The 19,707-nt window shown below is 51.0% G+C and overlaps 11 protein-coding genes across 11 annotated transcripts; 8 read left to right on the forward strand and 3 right to left on the reverse strand. All coding sequences in view use genetic code 12, as the record gives it.

Moving 5' to 3' along the window:
* Nucleotides 1–438: 438 nt before the first annotated feature.
* DIURU_001388 (uncharacterized protein) lies at nucleotides 439–1,428 on the forward strand (the record flags this gene model as incomplete). Its single annotated transcript, XM_034153925.1, has 1 exon — nucleotides 439–1,428. One exon carries the CDS (start codon nucleotides 439–441, stop codon nucleotides 1,426–1,428), a length of 990 nt encoding a protein of 329 aa, XP_034013745.1.
* A 951-nt stretch (nucleotides 1,429–2,379) lies between these two features.
* On the forward strand, nucleotides 2,380–4,479 carry HSP90 (Hsp90 family chaperone; the record flags this gene model as incomplete). The annotated part of the gene is made up of 1 exon (XM_034153926.1): nucleotides 2,380–4,479. The coding sequence occupies one exon, from the start codon at nucleotides 2,380–2,382 to the stop codon at nucleotides 4,477–4,479; it is 2,100 nt and encodes a 699-aa protein (XP_034013746.1).
* A 274-nt stretch (nucleotides 4,480–4,753) lies between these two features.
* DIURU_001390 (tyrosine--tRNA ligase) lies at nucleotides 4,754–6,238 on the reverse strand (the record flags this gene model as incomplete). Its single annotated transcript, XM_034153928.1, has 1 exon — nucleotides 4,754–6,238. One exon carries the CDS (start codon nucleotides 6,236–6,238, stop codon nucleotides 4,754–4,756), a length of 1,485 nt encoding a protein of 494 aa, XP_034013747.1.
* A 435-nt stretch (nucleotides 6,239–6,673) lies between these two features.
* DIURU_001391 (mRNA splicing protein) lies at nucleotides 6,674–7,963 on the forward strand (the record flags this gene model as incomplete). The annotated part of the gene is made up of 1 exon (XM_034153929.1): nucleotides 6,674–7,963. The coding sequence occupies one exon, from the start codon at nucleotides 6,674–6,676 to the stop codon at nucleotides 7,961–7,963; it is 1,290 nt and encodes a 429-aa protein (XP_034013748.1).
* A 304-nt stretch (nucleotides 7,964–8,267) lies between these two features.
* Nucleotides 8,268–8,849, forward strand: RPB4 (DNA-directed RNA polymerase II subunit; the record flags this gene model as incomplete). Its single annotated transcript, XM_034153930.1, has 1 exon — nucleotides 8,268–8,849. The coding sequence occupies one exon, from the start codon at nucleotides 8,268–8,270 to the stop codon at nucleotides 8,847–8,849; it is 582 nt and encodes a 193-aa protein (XP_034013749.1).
* A 549-nt stretch (nucleotides 8,850–9,398) lies between these two features.
* Nucleotides 9,399–9,893, forward strand: DIURU_001393 (uncharacterized protein; the record flags this gene model as incomplete). The annotated part of the gene is made up of 1 exon (XM_034153931.1): nucleotides 9,399–9,893. One exon carries the CDS (start codon nucleotides 9,399–9,401, stop codon nucleotides 9,891–9,893), a length of 495 nt encoding a protein of 164 aa, XP_034013750.1.
* Nucleotides 9,894–9,916: 23 nt separating this feature from the next.
* On the reverse strand, nucleotides 9,917–11,746 carry DIURU_001394 (uncharacterized protein; the record flags this gene model as incomplete). The annotated part of the gene is made up of 1 exon (XM_034153932.1): nucleotides 9,917–11,746. The coding sequence occupies one exon, from the start codon at nucleotides 11,744–11,746 to the stop codon at nucleotides 9,917–9,919; it is 1,830 nt and encodes a 609-aa protein (XP_034013751.1).
* An 850-nt stretch (nucleotides 11,747–12,596) lies between these two features.
* Nucleotides 12,597–14,354, forward strand: DIURU_001395 (uncharacterized protein; the record flags this gene model as incomplete). Its single annotated transcript, XM_034153933.1, has 1 exon — nucleotides 12,597–14,354. One exon carries the CDS (start codon nucleotides 12,597–12,599, stop codon nucleotides 14,352–14,354), a length of 1,758 nt encoding a protein of 585 aa, XP_034013752.1.
* A 317-nt stretch (nucleotides 14,355–14,671) lies between these two features.
* On the forward strand, nucleotides 14,672–14,935 carry DIURU_001396 (uncharacterized protein; the record flags this gene model as incomplete). Its single annotated transcript, XM_034153934.1, has 1 exon — nucleotides 14,672–14,935. One exon carries the CDS (start codon nucleotides 14,672–14,674, stop codon nucleotides 14,933–14,935), a length of 264 nt encoding a protein of 87 aa, XP_034013753.1.
* Nucleotides 14,936–15,161: 226 nt separating this feature from the next.
* On the reverse strand, nucleotides 15,162–16,169 carry DIURU_001397 (uncharacterized protein; the record flags this gene model as incomplete). The annotated part of the gene is made up of 1 exon (XM_034153935.1): nucleotides 15,162–16,169. One exon carries the CDS (start codon nucleotides 16,167–16,169, stop codon nucleotides 15,162–15,164), a length of 1,008 nt encoding a protein of 335 aa, XP_034013754.1.
* A 1,712-nt stretch (nucleotides 16,170–17,881) lies between these two features.
* On the forward strand, nucleotides 17,882–19,651 carry DIURU_001398 (uncharacterized protein; the record flags this gene model as incomplete). Its single annotated transcript, XM_034153936.1, has 1 exon — nucleotides 17,882–19,651. One exon carries the CDS (start codon nucleotides 17,882–17,884, stop codon nucleotides 19,649–19,651), a length of 1,770 nt encoding a protein of 589 aa, XP_034013755.1.
* Between the last annotated feature and the right edge of the window lie 56 nt (nucleotides 19,652–19,707).

A 19,707-nucleotide genomic window follows, 5' to 3' on the forward strand; every position in this document is an offset into this window, starting at 1 on the left:
TTGGCCCTTCCTAGGGTAGTACAATGTTCTTTAATCATACTGAGATGACTGTTTGATCATACAGCTTGTAGACTCTCTTATTTTATGTTGTCTTTGTGTCTCATTTCTATTTATTTGCGCATTACTCGGAGTCTGGTAATTAACGACCCCATTTTTCACATAATGCGGAATTATCGAAGTAACAGTACAATTAAGATGAGGCTATTTACCTCGCTAAATTAACCGAGCAAGAAATATTATTTATATATATTGATGTGGTCATGGTCAATGTAATACAAACAAAAGGTCAAAATTACGTTTCCTCTCTCTAAACCTGACTAGTTTCACGACCACATTTCGCTTGTCATTCGCCACTCACTCGCCAAGTATTAATACCGTGAAATTCGCGTCCACAGGAAAAAGCCACCCAAGCATCAGACTCATACCCACCAACCCGCCATGCAAGCCGAGGAGTTGAGACGGACCATCGCCCGCATCCCCCCAGTGACTCGCTTCTTCACCATCTGCAGCGTGTTGGTGTGTGGCCTCGTCGGGCTCAACATGCTCGAGCCGTCGTTAATCATGTGTCTGATGTACCACTTTGAGCTCCCTTTCCAACACATCATCCTGGCGTGGAAGTACGGGAAGAGCTGGACGGCGGTGGGCTACGCCGTGGTCAAGTTCTTGCTCCAGGGCTATCGCTGCTTCACCGCGTTCATGCTCCCCGCCGGCGTGATCAACCAGAGCGCCGTGCTGACGGTGCTGGACTTGTACTTCTTCTACAACTTTGCCACCCATGTCGAGAGCGCCCAGGGCAAGTTCAAGGGCAACTTCCCCGACTGCTTGTGGTTCACGTTGCTTCTGGGCACCATCATTGTCCTCACGTCGTTTTCCCTCGAAACGATGTACACGTTCTTGCCGATGCACCACGTGATGATGTTTTCGTGCATCACCTACATCTGGCTGAGATGGGCCAAGAACAGCACCGTCAACTTCTTCGGGCTCGTCCCCATCAAGGCGTACTACATGCCGTGGTTCGAAGTTTTCTTCCGCATGCTTGGGGGCAAGCTGGCGGTGCTCAACTCGCTCATCGGCATCTTTGGCGGCTACATCTACCTCTGCATCCAACTGCAAACGATGCCGTTATACAACCTCTTGCCCCTGAGCTACGGCCAACGGTCTCAAGCGGCCGCCCAACGCGTCGGGTCGACGTCGGGCGAGCTCTTCCCCACCATCAGCGACTCCATCTACGATAAGGGTTACCTCAAGGCGCCCCGCTTCTTGTACAAATGGCTCAACTACCCTATGGGAGGCAGCGTTCGCCGCACCGCATTCTACCAGCCGCCCGCCACCCGCAGAGGGTACGAGCCGGCCAAACCGCGCACGGAGCTGTACACGTCGTATTCTCTGGGCTTCCAAGGCAAGGGCCACCGCTTGGGAGGTGACTAAACAGACACAAATGGCAATTCACAGCCAGGTTTTGTCGTACCCTTGTCATCCAGGAGATGGCCAAACACATACCATTCCCAGTTTCATTCTTGTTTTCACTGTATACTGTGCTAATGAGTGATTTAGACGAAAGTTCCATCTGTAGCTGACGTTTCTCACACTACAGCCGTGCTCACCAAATAAGCACAGAAATCCATGGAAAAGTCTAAAACAAAGTAGTAGAATTCAACAGAAACACCACCATCATAAACATACACCGTAGTCATGGTTTTGAGGCGTATCAGGGGCAACTTTCATGTATGAAATGAGATGATGTCCTAATCGTCAATAAGGTTTGCTAGTTTGTAAATCTTGTGTTGACTAAGCTTGTGTGACGTCGTGACTAAGCCATCAACTGCGATGGTGCTATGGGTAGAGATCATGCGCACACCACAAGCCGCAGTTGTCGACCACCGCCAAATACGGTTGCTTCCCCTTAAACTCCCGTCGTTTTCCCTCTAGAACCGTCTCTAATGTTCTTCTAATACCCCCTTCAACGCCCTCCCCATTCTCGAAGTTTCCCCTAGCTTCCTTTGCCTTCCCCCACCTTCGCTCGTCACTCGCCCCACTTCGCATGCCACCAAAACATTCTACGGTGTTCCACGCAAAACCACCTGCCACCTCGTTTTTCACTCCGACAATGCGACCTACCGGAACCCCCGGTAACCTAACCACTAGAGCAATTTAACCATTGACCCCATAAACGACACCTTAAACCACCTCTAAACCTAGTATAACTTCAATAAAACCCGTTTTCGCGGTTTCGCTTACGTTGCTGTTCGCCCCCTGTGTCTTGCATTGATGGAACTCGATCGAACTTTTCCACTGGAAATTTTCAACCGCCGCCCTACGGAGTATATAAACTAGCACACCGCGCACCGATTTGCCTCTCTCCACTGAACTCATTTCATCATGTCTGAAAAGGTTGAAACCCATGAATTCACCGCTGAGATCTCTCAGTTGATGCTGTTGATCATCAACACCGTCTACTCCAACAAGGAGATCTTCTTGCGGGAATTGATTTCCAACGCTTCGGATGCTTTGGACAAGATCCGTTACGAAGCTCTTGCCGACCCCCTGAAGTTGGAATCGGAACCCGAATTGTTCATCCGCATCACCCCCAAGCCCGAGCAAAAGGTTCTCGAAATCAGAGACTCGGGTATCGGTATGACCAAGGCTGACTTGGTCAACAACTTGGGTACCATCGCTAAGTCGGGTACCAAGTCGTTCATGGAAGCCTTGTCCGCCGGTGCCGACGTGTCGATGATCGGTCAATTCGGTGTCGGTTTCTACTCGCTTTTCCTCGTCGCCGACCACGTCCAAGTCATCTCGAAGCACAACGACGACGAACAATACATTTGGGAATCCAACGCCGGTGGTAAGTTCACCGTCACCCTCGACGAAGTCAACGAACGCTTGGGCCGCGGTACCATCCTCAGATTGTTCTTGAAGGACGACCAACTCGAATACTTGGAAGAAAAGAGAATTAAGGAAGTCGTCAAGAAGCACTCCGAATTCGTGTCGTACCCCATCCAATTGGTCGTCACCAAGGAAGTCGAAAAGGAAGCTCCCGAAGAAGAAGAAGAAGTCAAGGAAGACGACGACAAGAAGCCTAAGCTCGAAGAAGTGAAGGACGACGAAGAAGAAGACAAGAAGGAAAAGAAGATGATCAAGGAAAAGGTCACTGAAACCGAAGAGTTGAACAAGACCAAGCCCTTGTGGACCAGAAACCCTTCGGACGTCACCCAAGAAGAATACAACGCCTTCTACAAGTCGATCTCCAACGACTGGGAAGACCCCTTGGCCGTCAAGCACTTCTCGGTTGAAGGTCAATTGGAATTCCGCGCCATCTTGTTCGTGCCCAAGAGAGCTCCCTTCGACGCTTTCGAATCGAAGAAGAAGAAGAACAACATCAAGTTGTACGTCAGACGTGTGTTCATCACCGACGAAGCCGAAGAACTCATCCCCGAATGGCTCGGCTTCATCAAGGGTGTCGTTGACTCCGAAGACTTGCCCTTGAACCTTTCGAGAGAAATGTTGCAACAAAACAAGATCTTGAAGGTGATCAAGAAGAACATCGTCAAGAAGTTGATCGAAACCTTCAACGAAATTGCTGAAGACCAAGAACAATTCGACAAGTTCTACACCGCCTTCTCCAAGAACATCAAGTTGGGTATCCACGAAGACGCTCAAAACCGTGCCGCTTTGTCGAAGTTGTTGAGATACTACTCGACCAAGTCGACCGAAGAAATGACCTCGTTGTCCGACTACGTCACCAGAATGCAACCCCACCAAAAGAACATTTACTACATCACTGGTGAATCGATCAAGGCTGTCGAACTGTCGCCTTTCTTGGACGCCCTCAAGGCCAAGAACTTCGAAGTTCTCTTCCTCGTTGACCCCATTGACGAATACGCCATGACTCAACTCAAGGAATTTGAAGACAAGAAGCTCGTTGACGTCACCAAGGACTTCGAACTCGAAGAAACCGAAGAAGAAAAGGCTGAACGTGAGAAGGAAGACAAGGAATACGAACCTTTGACCAAGTCGCTCAAGGAAATCTTGGGTGACCAAGTCGAAAAGGTTGTTGTCTCGCACAAGTTGGGCCCTGAAGCCCCCGCTGCCATCAGAACCGGTCAATTTGGCTGGTCGGCCAACATGGAAAGAATCATGAAGGCTCAGGCTTTGAGAGACACCACCATGTCGTCGTACATGTCGTCGAAGAAGACCTTCGAAATCTCGCCCAAGTCGCCCATCATCAAGGAATTGAAGAACAAGGTCGACGCCGACGGCGCCGAAGACAAGACCGTCAAGGACTTGACCACCTTGTTGTACGAAACCGCGTTGTTGACTTCGGGTTTCTCGCTCGACGACCCCACCCTGTTCGCCAACAGAATCAACAGATTGATTCAATTGGGTTTGAACATTGACGAAGAAGAAGCTGAAATTGCTGCTGCCGCCGCCGAACCCGCTGACGCTCCTGTGGAATCGGCCATGGAAGAAGTTGATTAGGTGATTAGTGTATAAGAGTATAAATCTAATGCGTGATGATTGATTGAAGATAATTCTGTAGTGAATCGAAAAATATAATGTAACAAATTTTGAAATCTTGATTATCGCTATTGTAGAAATGTTTACGGAGATGTCGCTGCTTTAGACCAAGCCACAGTACAATCTCATTTGATGAAAGAATGGTGGTTGTCAAATATGTCATAGTTATTGACGAATGACCAAGGTTGTTTGATAAGAATTTCGTGTTCTTCTATGAACGATACTATATACATATTTATTTCCATTCAACGACGTAGTAGTTGTTCTTGCCCAAACGGACCAACAACAACTTGTCGTCAATCAAACGCTCCTTGTCGAACAAAATGATGTCATCGGGGTCTTGTACCTGGTGGCGGTCAGTGCCCACGTACACAGCACCTTGAGCCAACAAGTTCTTGATTTCCCGCTTCAGTTTACCGGTGATATCGGCTAAGAGTGTGCTCAACTTCAAGTCATCAATGTTGGGGTAGTCCAGGAACTGGCGGTGGTGCAAAATGCCCAGCTTATCGAACGCCTTGATCAACTTGTCAGCAGACACTTCGTCTTGGAAGGGCATGTCGGGCGTGTTGAAGAGGAACGAGGAGATGTAGGCCATCTCATCACCAGTGCCAGGGCCATGTAAAAGGTCCACAACTTCACGAGCCAACACGCGCTGAGCCTTACGGAGAGTAGGGTCTTTCTGACTCGATTCGACCACCTTGTCGATGACTTCAATCGGCAAAAGCGTGAACAGTCTGAGCAAACGTTGCACCATTTCGTCGGGGACATTAATGAAGAACTGGTATAATTGGTAGGGAGTGGTCATTTCCGAGTCGATAAACACGGCATTGCCGGCAGACTTACCGAACTTCTCTCCCAGAGGCGTAGTGAGCAACGGCACGGTGACACCATAGGCATCGTTCTTATCATCCTTATTAGGCTTAAGTCTCAGGATCAAGTCGACACCAGCGGTGATGTTCCCCCACTGGTCATTACCACCTACTTGGATGTTAACTCCCTCAACTTTGAACAAGTGGTAGAAGTCGTAGGCTTGTAAAATCTGGTAGGTGAACTCATTGAACCCAAGCCCTTCCGCCGAGTTCAACCGCGACGAGATCGAGTCACGAGCTAACATTTGGGTGACACGAATGTGGCGCCCGTACTTGGCTAAAAACTCCAACATCCCAATATCTTTCCACCAGTTATAGTTGTTTTGCACTTCCCGAGTGGCATCTTCGACAGGGAAGTTTCTCAGCTTAGCGTACTCGATACCTCTGGAAAAGAACGTCGTCATTTGCTTCTCAATGTGGCCGACATTGGTAATTCTGGTGCCATCGGCCATTTCCTGACGCTCACTAGTTCTTCCTGAAGGGTCACCCACGGCGCCGGTAGCTCCACCCACGAGACCAACCACTGAGTGGCCTCTGATGGCGAAGTTAAGCAATACCATAAGAGGTAACAAGTTACCCAAGTGGAGGGAGGGGGCACTGGGGTCGGCGCCACAGTATAACTTGAATTTTTTGTCGGTGGCCGTGAGGTCGAATAACTCGTCATTGGTGACCAGTTCGATGAGATGGCGGCTTTGAAGGATGGACATCACTCCACCAGCATCGGGCTTGGCCTGGGCCACAAGCTCCTGGACGCTGGGGACGACGGAGGCGGCGCTCAGAAGCCGCCGGATCACCTGGCGAAGACTCATACGGTTCAGCAAACGCACTTGGGCGACAGATGATGTAAGCATCAGCCGATTAAAAGTGGGGTGATTGTCACTTGGAATGAGGAGAAAAACCGGATGTAAGCATACAATCAAGCAAAGTGACCATGAATATCATGTTTACACTATATTTTATGTTAGGTAAAACCGATTTAGCGGCAGTGCCACCATTCAACTATAAATACGTGATGTGCGCACACTTATGCGAAACCAGATTCGGGCGTGTAGCTCAGTTGGTAGAGCGTTCGCTTAGCATGCGAAAGGTCTTGGGTTCGATTCCCAACTCGTCCATTTTTGGTCCTCTGACCCCTACTTTTTGTTATTCCTCGATATAAATCAATTAATTTACCGATTTTCCCATCATTTTATCTTATTTCCTGTCTTAGCATCTCCAGCCTCACCGCCATCGCTCGCGCGCACTTACCACTCACTACTCAAGCCACTCTATACTAATTCCTCCCCATGTCGACCAAATGGCTGGGGCTGCCCACCCATCGCAAGAAGATGGGTCTGCGAACGTTCAATACGGTGATTCTGGGCCATTTGACTCCAGAACAAATCGATGCATACCAGGAGATGTTCCGCATCGAGGAGATCGCCGACATCTTCCGTTTTGCCAGCACCCGTAAACGGCCAGTGACGCTGATTCTCCCTTCGGGAAACCCTGAGGCTAATCCAAATTATCGGCGAGACCCGTCGCCGCCTCCCAAATACGACTCGAGAGGTATCCGGACCAATACCCGCGAGGCCCGTACCATCGAAGCCATGGAGAAAGAACAGCACTACTTGGTAGAAGTAGCGGTGCGCGACGTGCTTGAATATAACCCTCCTGTCGACTACAAGAAACCGGAAAAGAATCGTGACAAGTTGTATATCCCCCTTAACGAATACCCGGATATCAATTTCGTGGGGCTTCTCCTTGGTCCTAGAGGCAATACTCTTCGCGAACTCCAGGAGAAATCAGGCGCTAAGCTTGCTATCAGAGGTAAAGGGCTGGTGAAGGAAGGTATGAGAGGTGACGACTCCGGTAACCCTGAAAACGATGACGATTTACACGTGGTGATCACCGCTGACACTACCCACAAAATCGCGCTTGCGAAGAAATTGACTCAGGAAATCGTGTCAAAGGCGATTGAATCGCCTACGGGACAAAACGAGTTCAAGAGAACTCAGTTGCGTGACTTGGCCATCCTCAACGGTACTCTTAGAGAGACCAAGCCTTACGTTCCTGAAGAACAGCGCCCTACGCGTATGGACATCACCAAAGTGGTGTGTAAGATCTGTAAGCGGGTCGGCCACTATGCTCGTGACTGTCGAGCCCCCAGAGATGGTGAAGGCGACGAAAGTGACTCTAAGCGTCGTCGTGTCGATGACGAACACTCGCTGCCTCAACCGTATACTTCGGGCATTATACCGCCTCCACTGGCATCAGCAGCAGCAGCTCCTGCTACACCTGCAATTGCTCCGCCACCAGGATTACCAACACAACCGCCTCCACAAACCGTACGCCCTCCTCCCCCTGGGTTGTCTTTACCTGTGCGTCCACCTCCTCCCTCTGGCGCCAAACCACCGCCTCCAGTTGATACCAGACCACCGCCACCAGTTGATGTTAAACCGCCTCCTCCCACTGAGGCAAAACCCCCACCCCCGGCTGTTGCCAAACCCGCACCTCCCACTGACATCAAACCACCTCCACCCAAGGCCAAACCTGCGCCTCCTCCTCCCCAGAAGCCGGCCCCACCCCCGCAATAACGATGTACGTATCCACTTAATGACCCTATACTTACTTACACTTACTAATTCTGTAGAGGTGTAAATTGCCTGCTTATCATAGCGCTGCACGACCCTAGCCCCACGCCACTCACTCATTTCGAAAGCATCATCGTTTAAATAATGATGAAAGTAGTCTTTTCTAAACTGTAATTGGTAGCGGCTGTTTTTGACACTCTCAAAAACAGAATCCTTCTTCTCCTTTCAGCCCCACTTTAGTATCTCCGTCTTGCTCACTGTCTCACTACCATATACCACACCACTCGCGGCGAAAAACATTTCAGCGATGAACGTCAGTACCAGTGCGCTTGGGGTGCGGAGAAGAAAGGCAACCAGCCAGAACATCGACGAGGAGGAGAATGCGGCGGTGCTCAAGCTCGGGCCCGAGTTCCAGCTCCAGCAGATGACCAACAGCGGCGAGACCGAGCAGTTGATCGCCCTCAACAACAGCGAGGCCCGGTTGTTGATTCGGGCGGCGTTGAAGGAACGGAAAAACAAGAATAACCGGGGGCAGCAGACGGCCGAAGACGTGGAGAATGAGGAAAACGAAAAGGAAGACGAGATTTCCAACATGGAGTTAGCGGGTCCTGACTCCAACGAAATCATGCACAAAACCCTTAATTACCTCGCCAACTTCGCCCGGTTCAAGAACTCGAGCAGTGTCGAGACGGTGGAAAAGCTCTTGACCGACTTCAGTGCGCTGGCGCTGGAGCCGTTGCATCCGTTTGAGTTGGCCCAGCTCGGGTCGTTGGAGTGTGAAGAAGCCGAAGAAGCGAAGCTGTTGATCCCCAGTTTGGCGCATAAGGTGTCGGATGTCCAGTTGCAAACATTGTTGACCGAGTTGAGAAAGTACCAGACAATTAGTTAGCGTGTTTATAGAGAAAGAGAGAGAGAGAGAGAGAGAAACAGAGGGAAAAAGACAAAGATCGATTCATAATTATAATAAAAAAGAACGTCATCAATCACAGACCATTCGAAATATCATGACTGAGCATCGACAGCCTTAAAAGTTGAACCATTCAGTGTCTTAGTTTTATGGTAGTCTAGTTGCGCTGGTGTTTCCAGAAGAAGTAAGCGGTCATGAGGAGAACCATTTCCAAATGGAAAATGGGAAAGTTATTGGTGAATGGGGTCGCAAAGTTATGAAGCCATCACCATAGTGGATTCACGTTTACATGCTTGATATCGGACTTCAGGTATGTCAGAGACAGTGTAGCAACAATAGACTTGAAAATGATAATTATAGGCTTGCACGAAAGAGTTTAGAAATTCAGTTTGTAGATCGCAACAAAACCATACTAGACTAACTTCACCCTCGAATGCAATTTTTCACTACTCTCTTTGTGACACATCTTTCGCTGTGATAAGCGATCTCCATCGCGCGTTTGGCCACCGTACTCATATCCCTTTGTCCACCATGCAATTCCTTTCGGCCAAGCTGATGGTCTACGTGAGGGTGCTCTACCTTCTCATCATTGTCTACTACCTCCTCATGGCCCCCGAGGAGCTCGGCACCATCGGCATCGTCGTGTTGTTGGGCCAGGCGATGAAGGTGCCCTTAGTGTTCTTGACTAAGGAGAACCCCTTAGTGGGCATTTTGGCGTTTATGTTTTCTATGCTTGCATTAGCCGATCTCGTGCCGTTGCTCCTGGAGAACTTGGCCTACTTCGAAACCATCATCCCCATCCGGACCGCTATATACTTTGCCGTGGCCGCGTACTGCTACCTCGCCGAGCTGCCGTTGGCAAACTCGCTCGTGTTCACCTACGTGTTCTTTGAGGTGTGGATCAACTTCATCACCTACAACAACTTGCGGGACGAGAAGTACTACCGGTTCAAGAAGTTTGTCGAGGAGAACCCCCACGCCTTCGACGAGGCGGCGGGGGCCCAGGTGCTTGTTGATACCGATTAAATACATAACATTCCATTGGGGCCCTAGGGCGCCTGCTCAAGCCACTCGCGGAGCTCGGTGAAGTTGTCGCGGTTGGCCTCGAACAACTGCTTCCCCAGCCGTAGGTACGCGATCATGAGCTCCAACCACTTCCGCTCAAGCTGCTTGATGAACTGCCGATACGTCTTGATGAGCTCGTCGGTGAGGTTGTTCATGTCTCGTGTCGTCAATGCAATGAGCTGGGCCACTTTGGTGAGTTCCCGCTCCATCTGAATAAATTTAGAGCCCACGTCGGCTCCGTTCTCGCCTTCTTCAGCCTCTACCGCAGATAGACGTTTGCTAAACTGCTTGTTGTAGTTCAGACCGCCACCGAAAATGCCATACCAGCTCTTCTTTTGACGTAATTGCCCCGCTTGACCAGTGTCTTTGGCATGCTTGATCTTCTGGATTGCTTGGCTTAAACTAGCCAGGGGGAGGCCTTCAAGGTGGTCAAGGTCAGCCGGTTTCCCAGGCGCTTCAGGCACGCTGACAGTGCCGAACATCTCCTGGTATTTCTGGAATTTGAGCTTATACAATAACTTGTACTGTATCACTTTATACTTGTAGAATTTGATCAGAATGAGCGCCAGATAGAAGTACTGGTTCATCTGGTGCACTGGTTCCTGCCATTCGGTAATGAGTCGGTCCTGAAGAAACCCCTCAAAGTTCAAGAAGTTGGAGTCAAGGGCCAGGCCAAACTTCTCGATGGCCGCCGAAAGACTATTGTCCACCCCGGGAGAGTTGTCGTATACTTGGAGGGAGAAGTTGTTGAGGTTGCCGCCCAATTCAATGAGGTTATGGATCATTTGCTTGTAGTTCTTCACCAGGCGGTTATTGAGCTTATCGAGGTCGTCAAGCGCTTTAATCAGCTGATGGAACTCGTTTTCAAACTTGACGAGTTCAGGAGGGATATTGTGGAACGGTGTAAAGTTCTCATCCTCAGAGTTAGCGGGGAGCGTCATCTTCAGCCGCGTCTCGAACTCGTGGCGCTTCGCCTCCATCAACTGGATCTGCTCCCACAACTTTGCCAAGTCGTCATTGATGCGGCGGAGCAGCGGCATGTTGTCCAGCAGCTTGGAGATATCAAACCCGTTGATCAGCGGTAAGAGGACATAGAGCCCGTTCTGGTCAGTAGTGTCCACTGGATTAGCTAAGAGCATCAGCTTGGGGAGTACCAGTACCGGCGGTTCCAGAAGCGCGTTGTCCCATGCCATTTCGTAGTTGGGGTCCAAGAACTTCACCGTGAGAGCCAGCTGGCGAAGACGAGGATCTGAGGCAAATATAAGCTCCCTGAGGAAACGAGTGAAATAACGTTTACGCAGGTCAATAATGTGGATTTCGTGGGAATTGTCGATCGAGTTGACAAGATAGCTGAGTAGCGTATGCTTTTCGGGGATTGGCGGTACAATCACCGTGGGGAACAAACGGAGCAATTGCTCGCGGAACAGCTTGAATTCAGAGTAGCGCCGCTTGACGATTATTCGCTGGTCGTCACTATCGCCTTTACGGCCGAATTGGATCAGGTATACCACCACCGAGGTGCCCACTAAGTGCTCGGACGCCACAACGGCTATCTCCAAGTCCAGCAGGTCTAGAAGCGCCAGGATCTTATTGGAGAGTCCCAAGGTACTGTTGACCAAGTCGGTGGCATCCGGACTCTGCTCCCGGACCTGGGGCGGCTGCTGTTGGAGGCGAGGGCTGTGTTGCGGTGGCGGCACTGGCAGCGCTGGTTGCTGCTGGCTGCGGGTATGCGGGTACGGGTTGGCCAAGATCAGGGTGTCGCCATAAAAACTGGGGTTGTTGTCCTGTTCTATGTCGTTGAAAACGTCGCCCATGCTGAAGAAGGGGGCGAGTCTATGGTGCTAGTGTTGATGATTGATCATGGGGCTTTCGGTGACGCGCGCCGGGGCCCGCAACCGGCGGGGGCAAGCCCGATCGCGCACATGACCAGGCGATAACGACGACGCTTGATTTTTTGTGATAGAAGTGTTTTACTGAGGATACTGAGATTAGTAGTAGTATAAAACGTGAGTCAAAAATCGGATCTTTATTGTAGTGCAATGCCACCGCTATAGAAGCCAGGTTGAACTTTATCTATTTAGGTTTCTGGTCGGTGACAGAGTAGGTCATCACACACAAGTCGTTGAGTTCACTCACCAGTGGCTCGCGATGTTGTCATCTTTAACCATTAGGCAAAAGATTTACTCTTGATTAATTTCAATTGGATCTGCTTGGTAAAGACAAATAAAACTAATGTTTCCGTTTCTCTCGCCCTTGTAGTGGGTGATACGATATTGCGTATTGACCAACGCGAGTGGTTCTCAAATATGCCCCCACAAATAGGCAATTATTGGCGAGAGAAAGGCGCAATGGGTAATGAAACAGGTAATGAACGTCAAAGTCATCAAAGATTTACAGAAACAAAATCAACTGATTCAATTTTCTTTCAATTCGACCCAGGTGAACATCGTACTACAAAATGGCACCTTCTCCATTTGGCTGTGCCAGCTCTAATTCTGGCGCGATTGTTTTGGTGAGGCAGTCGCGAAAAGACAGGTACGCGAATGTACCATGCCGCCTAAAATTAACCACATACCGGGGAAACGCAAACAATGCCCTGAATCTGTTTCCGCAGCGAAAATTCTTTAGCTTTAGTGCTATCACTCCAGTTTGACATCCCCCCGAATGCTCTGTCGCTCCGCCATCGTCGCCGTGGCAATGGCGTTAACGGCCCACGCCACTAGCGTGCTGGGAGTGTTCACCCTGATTGACGACTGTGTGTGGTCCAATGGAGGCTACGAGTATCCGGCAGCGTTGCCACTGTTCCCATCTTGGATGACAACATTGCTGTGGACAATCGACGGCTCGCAACACCACGTTGGCGACAAAGTGGTGTTGGACATGCCCTGTGTGTTCAAATTGACGGCGTCGCTGCCAAAGTTTTCATTGGCTGTTGGCAACGAAAACTATGCCGACTGTACGTTTTTCAATGGTGAAGACGTGTCTGATCTGGCTCAGCTTAAGTGTACCATTACTAAAGCACCTTCCAAGGGTTCATCAGTCAAGGGTAAAGTCACTGTACCTTTAGCGTTTAACGCTGGTCTTACTGGTTCAGATATCGACTCCAAGTGTGCTAAAGCATTCTCTCCTCAGGATGGGTCGTTTACCTTTACTGATGGGGCTAATAATCTTACTGGTAAGGCTAAGTTTGAAGGCTTTTCCGGTAAGCTGTACTCGTTACAGAGAACGCTCCCTTCACTGGGTAAAGCGCTTTTCTTTGTCAATACCGAAGACAATTGCGACCAGGGCTACGATAATGGTGTGCTTGGTGTTACTTTAGAAAATGCCATTGACTGTGATACGGTCACGGCGGGGTTCGCTTCCAAATACAATGCCTTTGGCTACCTTGAAGAGTACACCACCGAATTCCCCCACTCAGTGGAATGTCTGGGTAACTCCCTCACCTTGAGATATAATAACGTGCCCACGGGATACACTCCATTTATTGCGGGACGGTCCCAACTGACGAGTGAAGGCCACCAATATACTGACCGCTACACCTGTAAGGGCATCACTGACGAAGAAGATCGTTCCAGTATCAAAATCTTCAAAGGCTACGATAATGCCGACATTTCTACCGAAGGGAAACTGGCATTAAAAGTTGGTGACGATAACTCCACAAAACCCGAAGTGTCGCCTGATCAACCGATTGCCGTTGTCTACGAGACCACCATTGACAAAGTGACGGTGACGAAGACGTGTGACTTGTGTGCTCACGAAACGGTGACTGTTCAAGTCCCTTGTGAAGTATGGCCAACAGTGCTGAACGGTAAAGTGGGATTCATCACCACTGAAATACAACCACCACCGACGTTTACTGAATCCGATACTTCTGAATCGGAAGCCACCGAAGCCTCAGCTCCCGTGGAACAACCCACCACCAGCAGTGAAGAGGAATCCATCCCTACAGAGGAGCCAGCGGTGATTCAAAATATCATGGAGGGCGCCAGAGTGCCGATACAACAGCCTGCTCCAGTTGACCAAGGCCCGCCGCCTTCGCCTACCACCACTACTACTCGTACTGTGCCTCCTACGGAAGTTCCCTGCGATGCCGGTGAAGGCTGTGATGTCAAAACTGCTTACCAAGAGGTCATTTGCAAAGGTAACTATTGTGAAATGACCACGGTATCATATGATATCCCCACCACCACCGCAACGCCTACTACCGTGACGTCACTGACACCGACGTTGCACGCTGACGAGGTGCCTACTGCTGAAACCTCGTTGCTGCTGGTGGTACCGCCAGTATCGTCCGCAAGCGGAGAGATTCCTGCTGCGCAATTGTCACTGGTACCGGTATTTGAATATGAAGGTGCCGGTGTTGTGACGATGCCCCGAGTGTCGCTGGCACTCATGGCAATGGCTGCGATGCTCTTACTCTGAACATAACTCTTTCTCTCTTTGGCGACTTGCCGTATACTCCAGTATGATACTTGGTGTTTCGGCTTGTACTAAACATTATTAAATATAAGCATTCACTGTTCAGGGTTAGTAACCAATAGAATTGTGATTGTTGGACTTGATTTCGACTTTCGGTGTCCCCAATTAGTTTAATTTGTCATTTCAATGAGTTCATTTGGATGGTAGCATTAGTGGGGTGAGATGATGACGTCACGACGGGATCGTTATCGCCCCACTTGAAGCCGCATGGTCGAAGCCGCACTCAGAGCCGCACGGCATTTCCACTACCAACACACACTATGTCGACGAACCACCACCACCACGCCACCACCGACGCCTTGGTCCCGCCATTGGACACCGCTGCCAACCACCACGCCATCGCCGAAGGCGACGCCGACGGCAAACCCCACCACCACGGCGGCCACGCGGGGCAACACCCGCACAACTTCAAGGAGAAGCTCAGCTTCGCCGTCGACTCGGTGGAGAACAAGATCGAAGATGCCGCCAAGTATGTAGGTGAGCTGGTTGCTGGTAAGGAGTCTGGTTCTGCCCACGAGTTTTAGACAGCGGGGTTCCGTATAAAATGGCACACGACCGTATACTCCATTTAGACCAGTGACCCACGGGGTACACACACTTGAGATAATTAGACGTGTATAGGCTAATGAGACAAAACACGTGGATGTCTGACCAAAGCCGGTTGTCAAGTGACTACGCTATTAAAAACGGAGGGAATTTTGGGTGATGACGAGAAACGTGGATTAATGCTAGAACTATGCTTTTTTGTAGTTAGGTAACGACGGGGCGCCACACGAGCTGGGACGTCAGCCAGTGGTAGAAGGCGGACTTGGACGGAGGCGGCGCCGCCAGGATCCGCGAGATGAGGCGGCCCATGCCGAACTGGGCCGCGTTATAGATCCAAAAGCAGGCGACGGGGAACCGCCAGAGGAGACACCAGAACACGACGGCAAAACCCCATAACACCCCTTCCCGCAGCTTGACCCACTGGGTCAGCTCGTAGCGCGTAAAGGGGACCCGGCAAAAATAGGGGACGAGCAAGTCGCGGGCAAGAAGGCTGGCGCCGGCAAACAGCGTCACCACGGGGCCCTGGTAGCGGAAGTCCACTAGGTTGAGCATGCCGATGACCACCACCAGGGGAAATGCTCCCAACCGCTCCGAAAGCCATTTCCACGTCAAAAAGCTGAGGGCCACGGGGGCACACTTGTAGTCGGGGATCACTTCCACCAAAGCGAACACGACCAGGGCAAACACGAGGTGGTAGGCGTAGCGGGACACACACTGCTGGAACTCCGGCGACGTCTTAAGCAAGTAATAAAGCCGCTGGCGCCATGGTTTCGGGTACTGGCGGTGTTCGTTAGGGTAACTGGTGAGGGCGTCTTTCATCTGGGGCGTGACTCCGGACACAAGCATCCCGTCCCAGTCGACGACAAAGAACCCCAGCATCACCATGAGAAACACGTGTGGCGTGTAGTAGTCGGTGACCAACGTGTCGAGGCGGGCCATCGGCGGGGGCACGGGACATCGCCGCCCCGTGACCATCTCGAGAACGTGGTAGCCGCCGCGGACTAAGTAGAGGGGCATTTGGAATAACAAGTGGATCAGCACCAGCATCTTGAGCGTATGCCACGCCTGGACAAGCCCCTGGAGCGACGATAGCGTGTATAGGCAGACACCGACAAGCCCCACGGTGGCCCATAGCGCCTCGGCAGCACCCATGAGCACCACCGAGGGATGGAACAGTATCAGCGGTTTCAGAATGAAGATGGGCAGGGGCATGGGTTTTGGTATATGGTGTAAATTGTAGTGGGGGAATGGGTGGTACGGGGCCGGCAAATATAGATCGGGGACGGCGCCGTTACTGCACCCGGGCACTTTGCTCCTGCACGCGTGCGTGGAGCCTTAATCGGGAAGTAGCGCGATGATGGCCGGTCACCGTCGCCCATGACTAAGGCCCCGGGCAGATTGGTAGGAAACGGAGCTAAGACGAATGATACATGTGATTGTGTGTATACTGAGTGATAGTTGATACTTGGTAAATGTCGTTTTACTAGTAGTGGATGTGCTCGGGTGTTGCTCGGAATGAGCGGGTCTCCGGGAAGGCCATCGCGACCTGGTGCCTAGCCTTTTTCCTCGGAGGGGCCAATTCTTTTTTTTTTGTGGCTAGGCAACGCATTTTCTCAGCACCCTCGCATTCGACCACTTTATCGCCGTCATATTAATACGGTGGGGTAAGCCTCAAAAAAATCAATGACCTCCGGAGTAATTATGCGACCACAAAGCGGGTTTTCATCGAGATTAGTAGGGGGTGATCTCGTGATGGTCAGACACTGGCGACAGCTACACAGACCTGGGGGGGGGGGGGGCCCGTANCCTCGGTTCCATCCGGTTCTGTGAGCCCTCACCTTTGCAGTGTGCGCCTAACACCTATGCAAGCTGAGGTGGCTGAGGTGGCTTCAACCCATGGACGTTACTTAAGCGAAAAAAACAGAAACGAGACACGACATTCCTTTTCTGAATTATTTATTGGGTTTATTTTCGTTTAGGGTAGGGCTACGTGAAATGAGTGACTCAAATCATGAGTGATTTTTATCATAGACAGTTAACGGTCGTGGCGCCCGATGCTTGCGTCGGAGGGGTTTCTCCTGTAGAAGCAACTATACGTAAAGAGAGCCTGCCGCGCAGGCACTCCCCCCCTCAATTAAAGCCCGTATCGCTAGAGGTATTGATCCGATTCCGTAAATTGCTATCACTCGTGTGCTTCAAAACAATGCCCTCTTTGTTGTCATCTTTGTCCTCTATTTAGGTGCTTAGTGCTGACGCTCATCGGTGGCGCATGGCTCCCCTCACATCATCGCTTAGACTAAAGCAACCGCTAAATGAAGAGCCTAAATTGGTAGTTGGTAGTATAAAGCCTCCTACAATCTGATAACTAGCCTACCAGTGTCAATATCGAGATATATAGGTTCAGATCTGGCCTATCAGTCGAATTCCTGAACAACAAAATGCTATTCATGACGAGACATTTCCACTGATAGATCTTGAGCTACTGTCTTCGAGAGAAAAGTTCCCTTCAATTTCGGCCTAGGGAATGTTGACGACGATGGTGCTGATTCATGGTGTTGAGTGTGCTTCACGTGACGCGCACTCGCGACCGAGGAAACACGCTATTATTGGCACCACCAAAACACTGATGCTGCTCGTCAAACCGATGATAAGCCCCAGCTAACCAAAGTCGCCCCTTACTCAATTGCCAACACCAGTTACACTACATTCAATTGCGAGCACATTTCCATGTCAATCCAATTGATAAAATCCTAATTTTATTGTCAAAGCCTCTTTGTTCTTCAGTGAGGGAAGAATAGCTGGCGGTGGGGTCATGCACAGTCCTTGACGAAGGAAACTTGAAACACCCGCCCTCACACGCGGTCGCCACGACAACAATTTTCTCTTCCTTCGCCCACCACTTGTCTCTTTACTGGCCGTTGAAGATGGCGAAGAAAGCCAACGCCGGCCTCTCGGAGGACGAAGCCGAGTACAGCGAAGGTCACTCTGACGGTGGTGCCCCCACTATCGCTCCCGAAGATAGCGTTGCTTCCGAGGAAGAGGACTCCGATGATGCCGCTGGCGGCGGCGCTAGAACCACCACCCCTACCACTGGAGGTAAAAACAAAAGTGTTGGCCCTCAAGGTTTGCAATTCTACCGCTTTGTCACGCAACCGGATGTTCTGGACGCCGAGATTGTTGAAAAGTGTGGCTCGGTCGCTACCCAGACTCTTACCAAACCGGCTCGAGCCGTATCGGTGCCCCATTACGTTAAAGGCATGAACGAGTTGTTCAAAAACCGCCCGTCGCCCGAGATCGTCAACAAGTTGTTTGACATCACGAGTGCCCTTGGGCAGAAGGCGGCGTTGACCAGAGCTGCGAGCAAGGACTGCCAGGAGCTTGTGTGGATGATATCACGCCAGCCCGCGCCTCTTGACCGCAGAGCCGCCTTCATCATCGATGTCCTCTGGGACGTAGTTCCCAAGGATGCTCGGGCCGCGTTGGTGAAACACAGCCTGGAGGTGTCGCCCTATGTGGCGAATGCGGTGATTCCCCGGCTTTTGTCGAAGAATGTCGAGTTAGCTCACGTCCCTGCGATTGCAGACCTCTTGGCGTTGGCTCTAAAGGAAGCTCGATTCAGCCCGCTTGAGTTGTTGGAGAATCACGGCCACAACTTGAAAGATTCGGTGTTTCAAGAGCTCCTCAAGGTGTTGTCGGCGGTTTTGATTCCTGACGAATCGGAAGGGAATCCTACTAATACTGCCTCTGTCGAGGGAGCTCCTACCAATGAGTCCTGTCCGCAAACCGCTCAGAGTACACTGTGTGGTACTGCTAGTCCCCCCGCACAGGGTACGATGGTTGGCTCTGCTATCCCCCCACCTCAAGGTACGCATGGTACTGCTATTCAACCGGTTCAGGGTATGCTGCATGGCATTGCTATTCACCCGGCTCAAACTCAAGCGCCGCCTCAAGTTGAGGTATCTAGTGGGGTCACAACGGGGTTGCCGCCGCCTATCACCCATGGCCCAGGGGTAGTTCCCGCGGGATTATTGCCTCGCTCCACTGATTTGTCTACTAATCCTCCAGTGAGACCAATGCCCCCGTTGCAGCTGCCAATGGCTACACCGCAGAAACTGCCTGACAACCCTTCTTCATCCAACGCGATCGGCAGACGTCCTCAGACCAACAAGAGAACCTCCGCCAATGGCGAAGATTCAAGCTCGGGCTCTGGACTGAAACACAGACGGGTGGAAACTGAGGCCGGCACTCAGCAACGTCAAGCCACGACGCCAACGCGTACTGCTCCGAGACAACCCGTGTCAACGGCGAATCGTGTGCAAAGACCAGAAATCACACAGTCGGTGGTGGAAGAAGACCGCTACAGAAGAGAGGCTAGTGGCACCGAGGAAAGACGGGTTACCACCACGGTGGGCTCTCATGCGAGACGAGTGGTGCCGCAGCCCGGTGTTGGTTCGACCCAGCCTGGTGTTGGCTCGAGCCGGCCTGGTGTTGGCAACAGACGCCTTGGGCGTCCTGATCGCCATGTTCAACCGACTACCGTTCGCGACGTACCTGCCGTCGTGTTTGGCGGGTTCCATTGCAAAAATTCCAACGTCTACATCTACATGGGTGACCGTCCTCCAGTTGTTCACCCTACTGATTTGGCGGTGACTCACCAAGACCCCTCTGAAGATGAAGAAGAAGTAGTTGAATGAGTATAACTCCACGCGATTGAGAGAGTATTTAGTGCAAATGTATGATGACGACATCA

Source organism: Diutina rugosa (genome assembly GCF_008704595.1).
Source record: "Diutina rugosa strain CBS 613 chromosome Unknown scaffold25_size169986, whole genome shotgun sequence".
Lineage (NCBI taxonomy): Eukaryota > Fungi > Ascomycota > Pichiomycetes > Serinales > Debaryomycetaceae > Diutina > Diutina rugosa.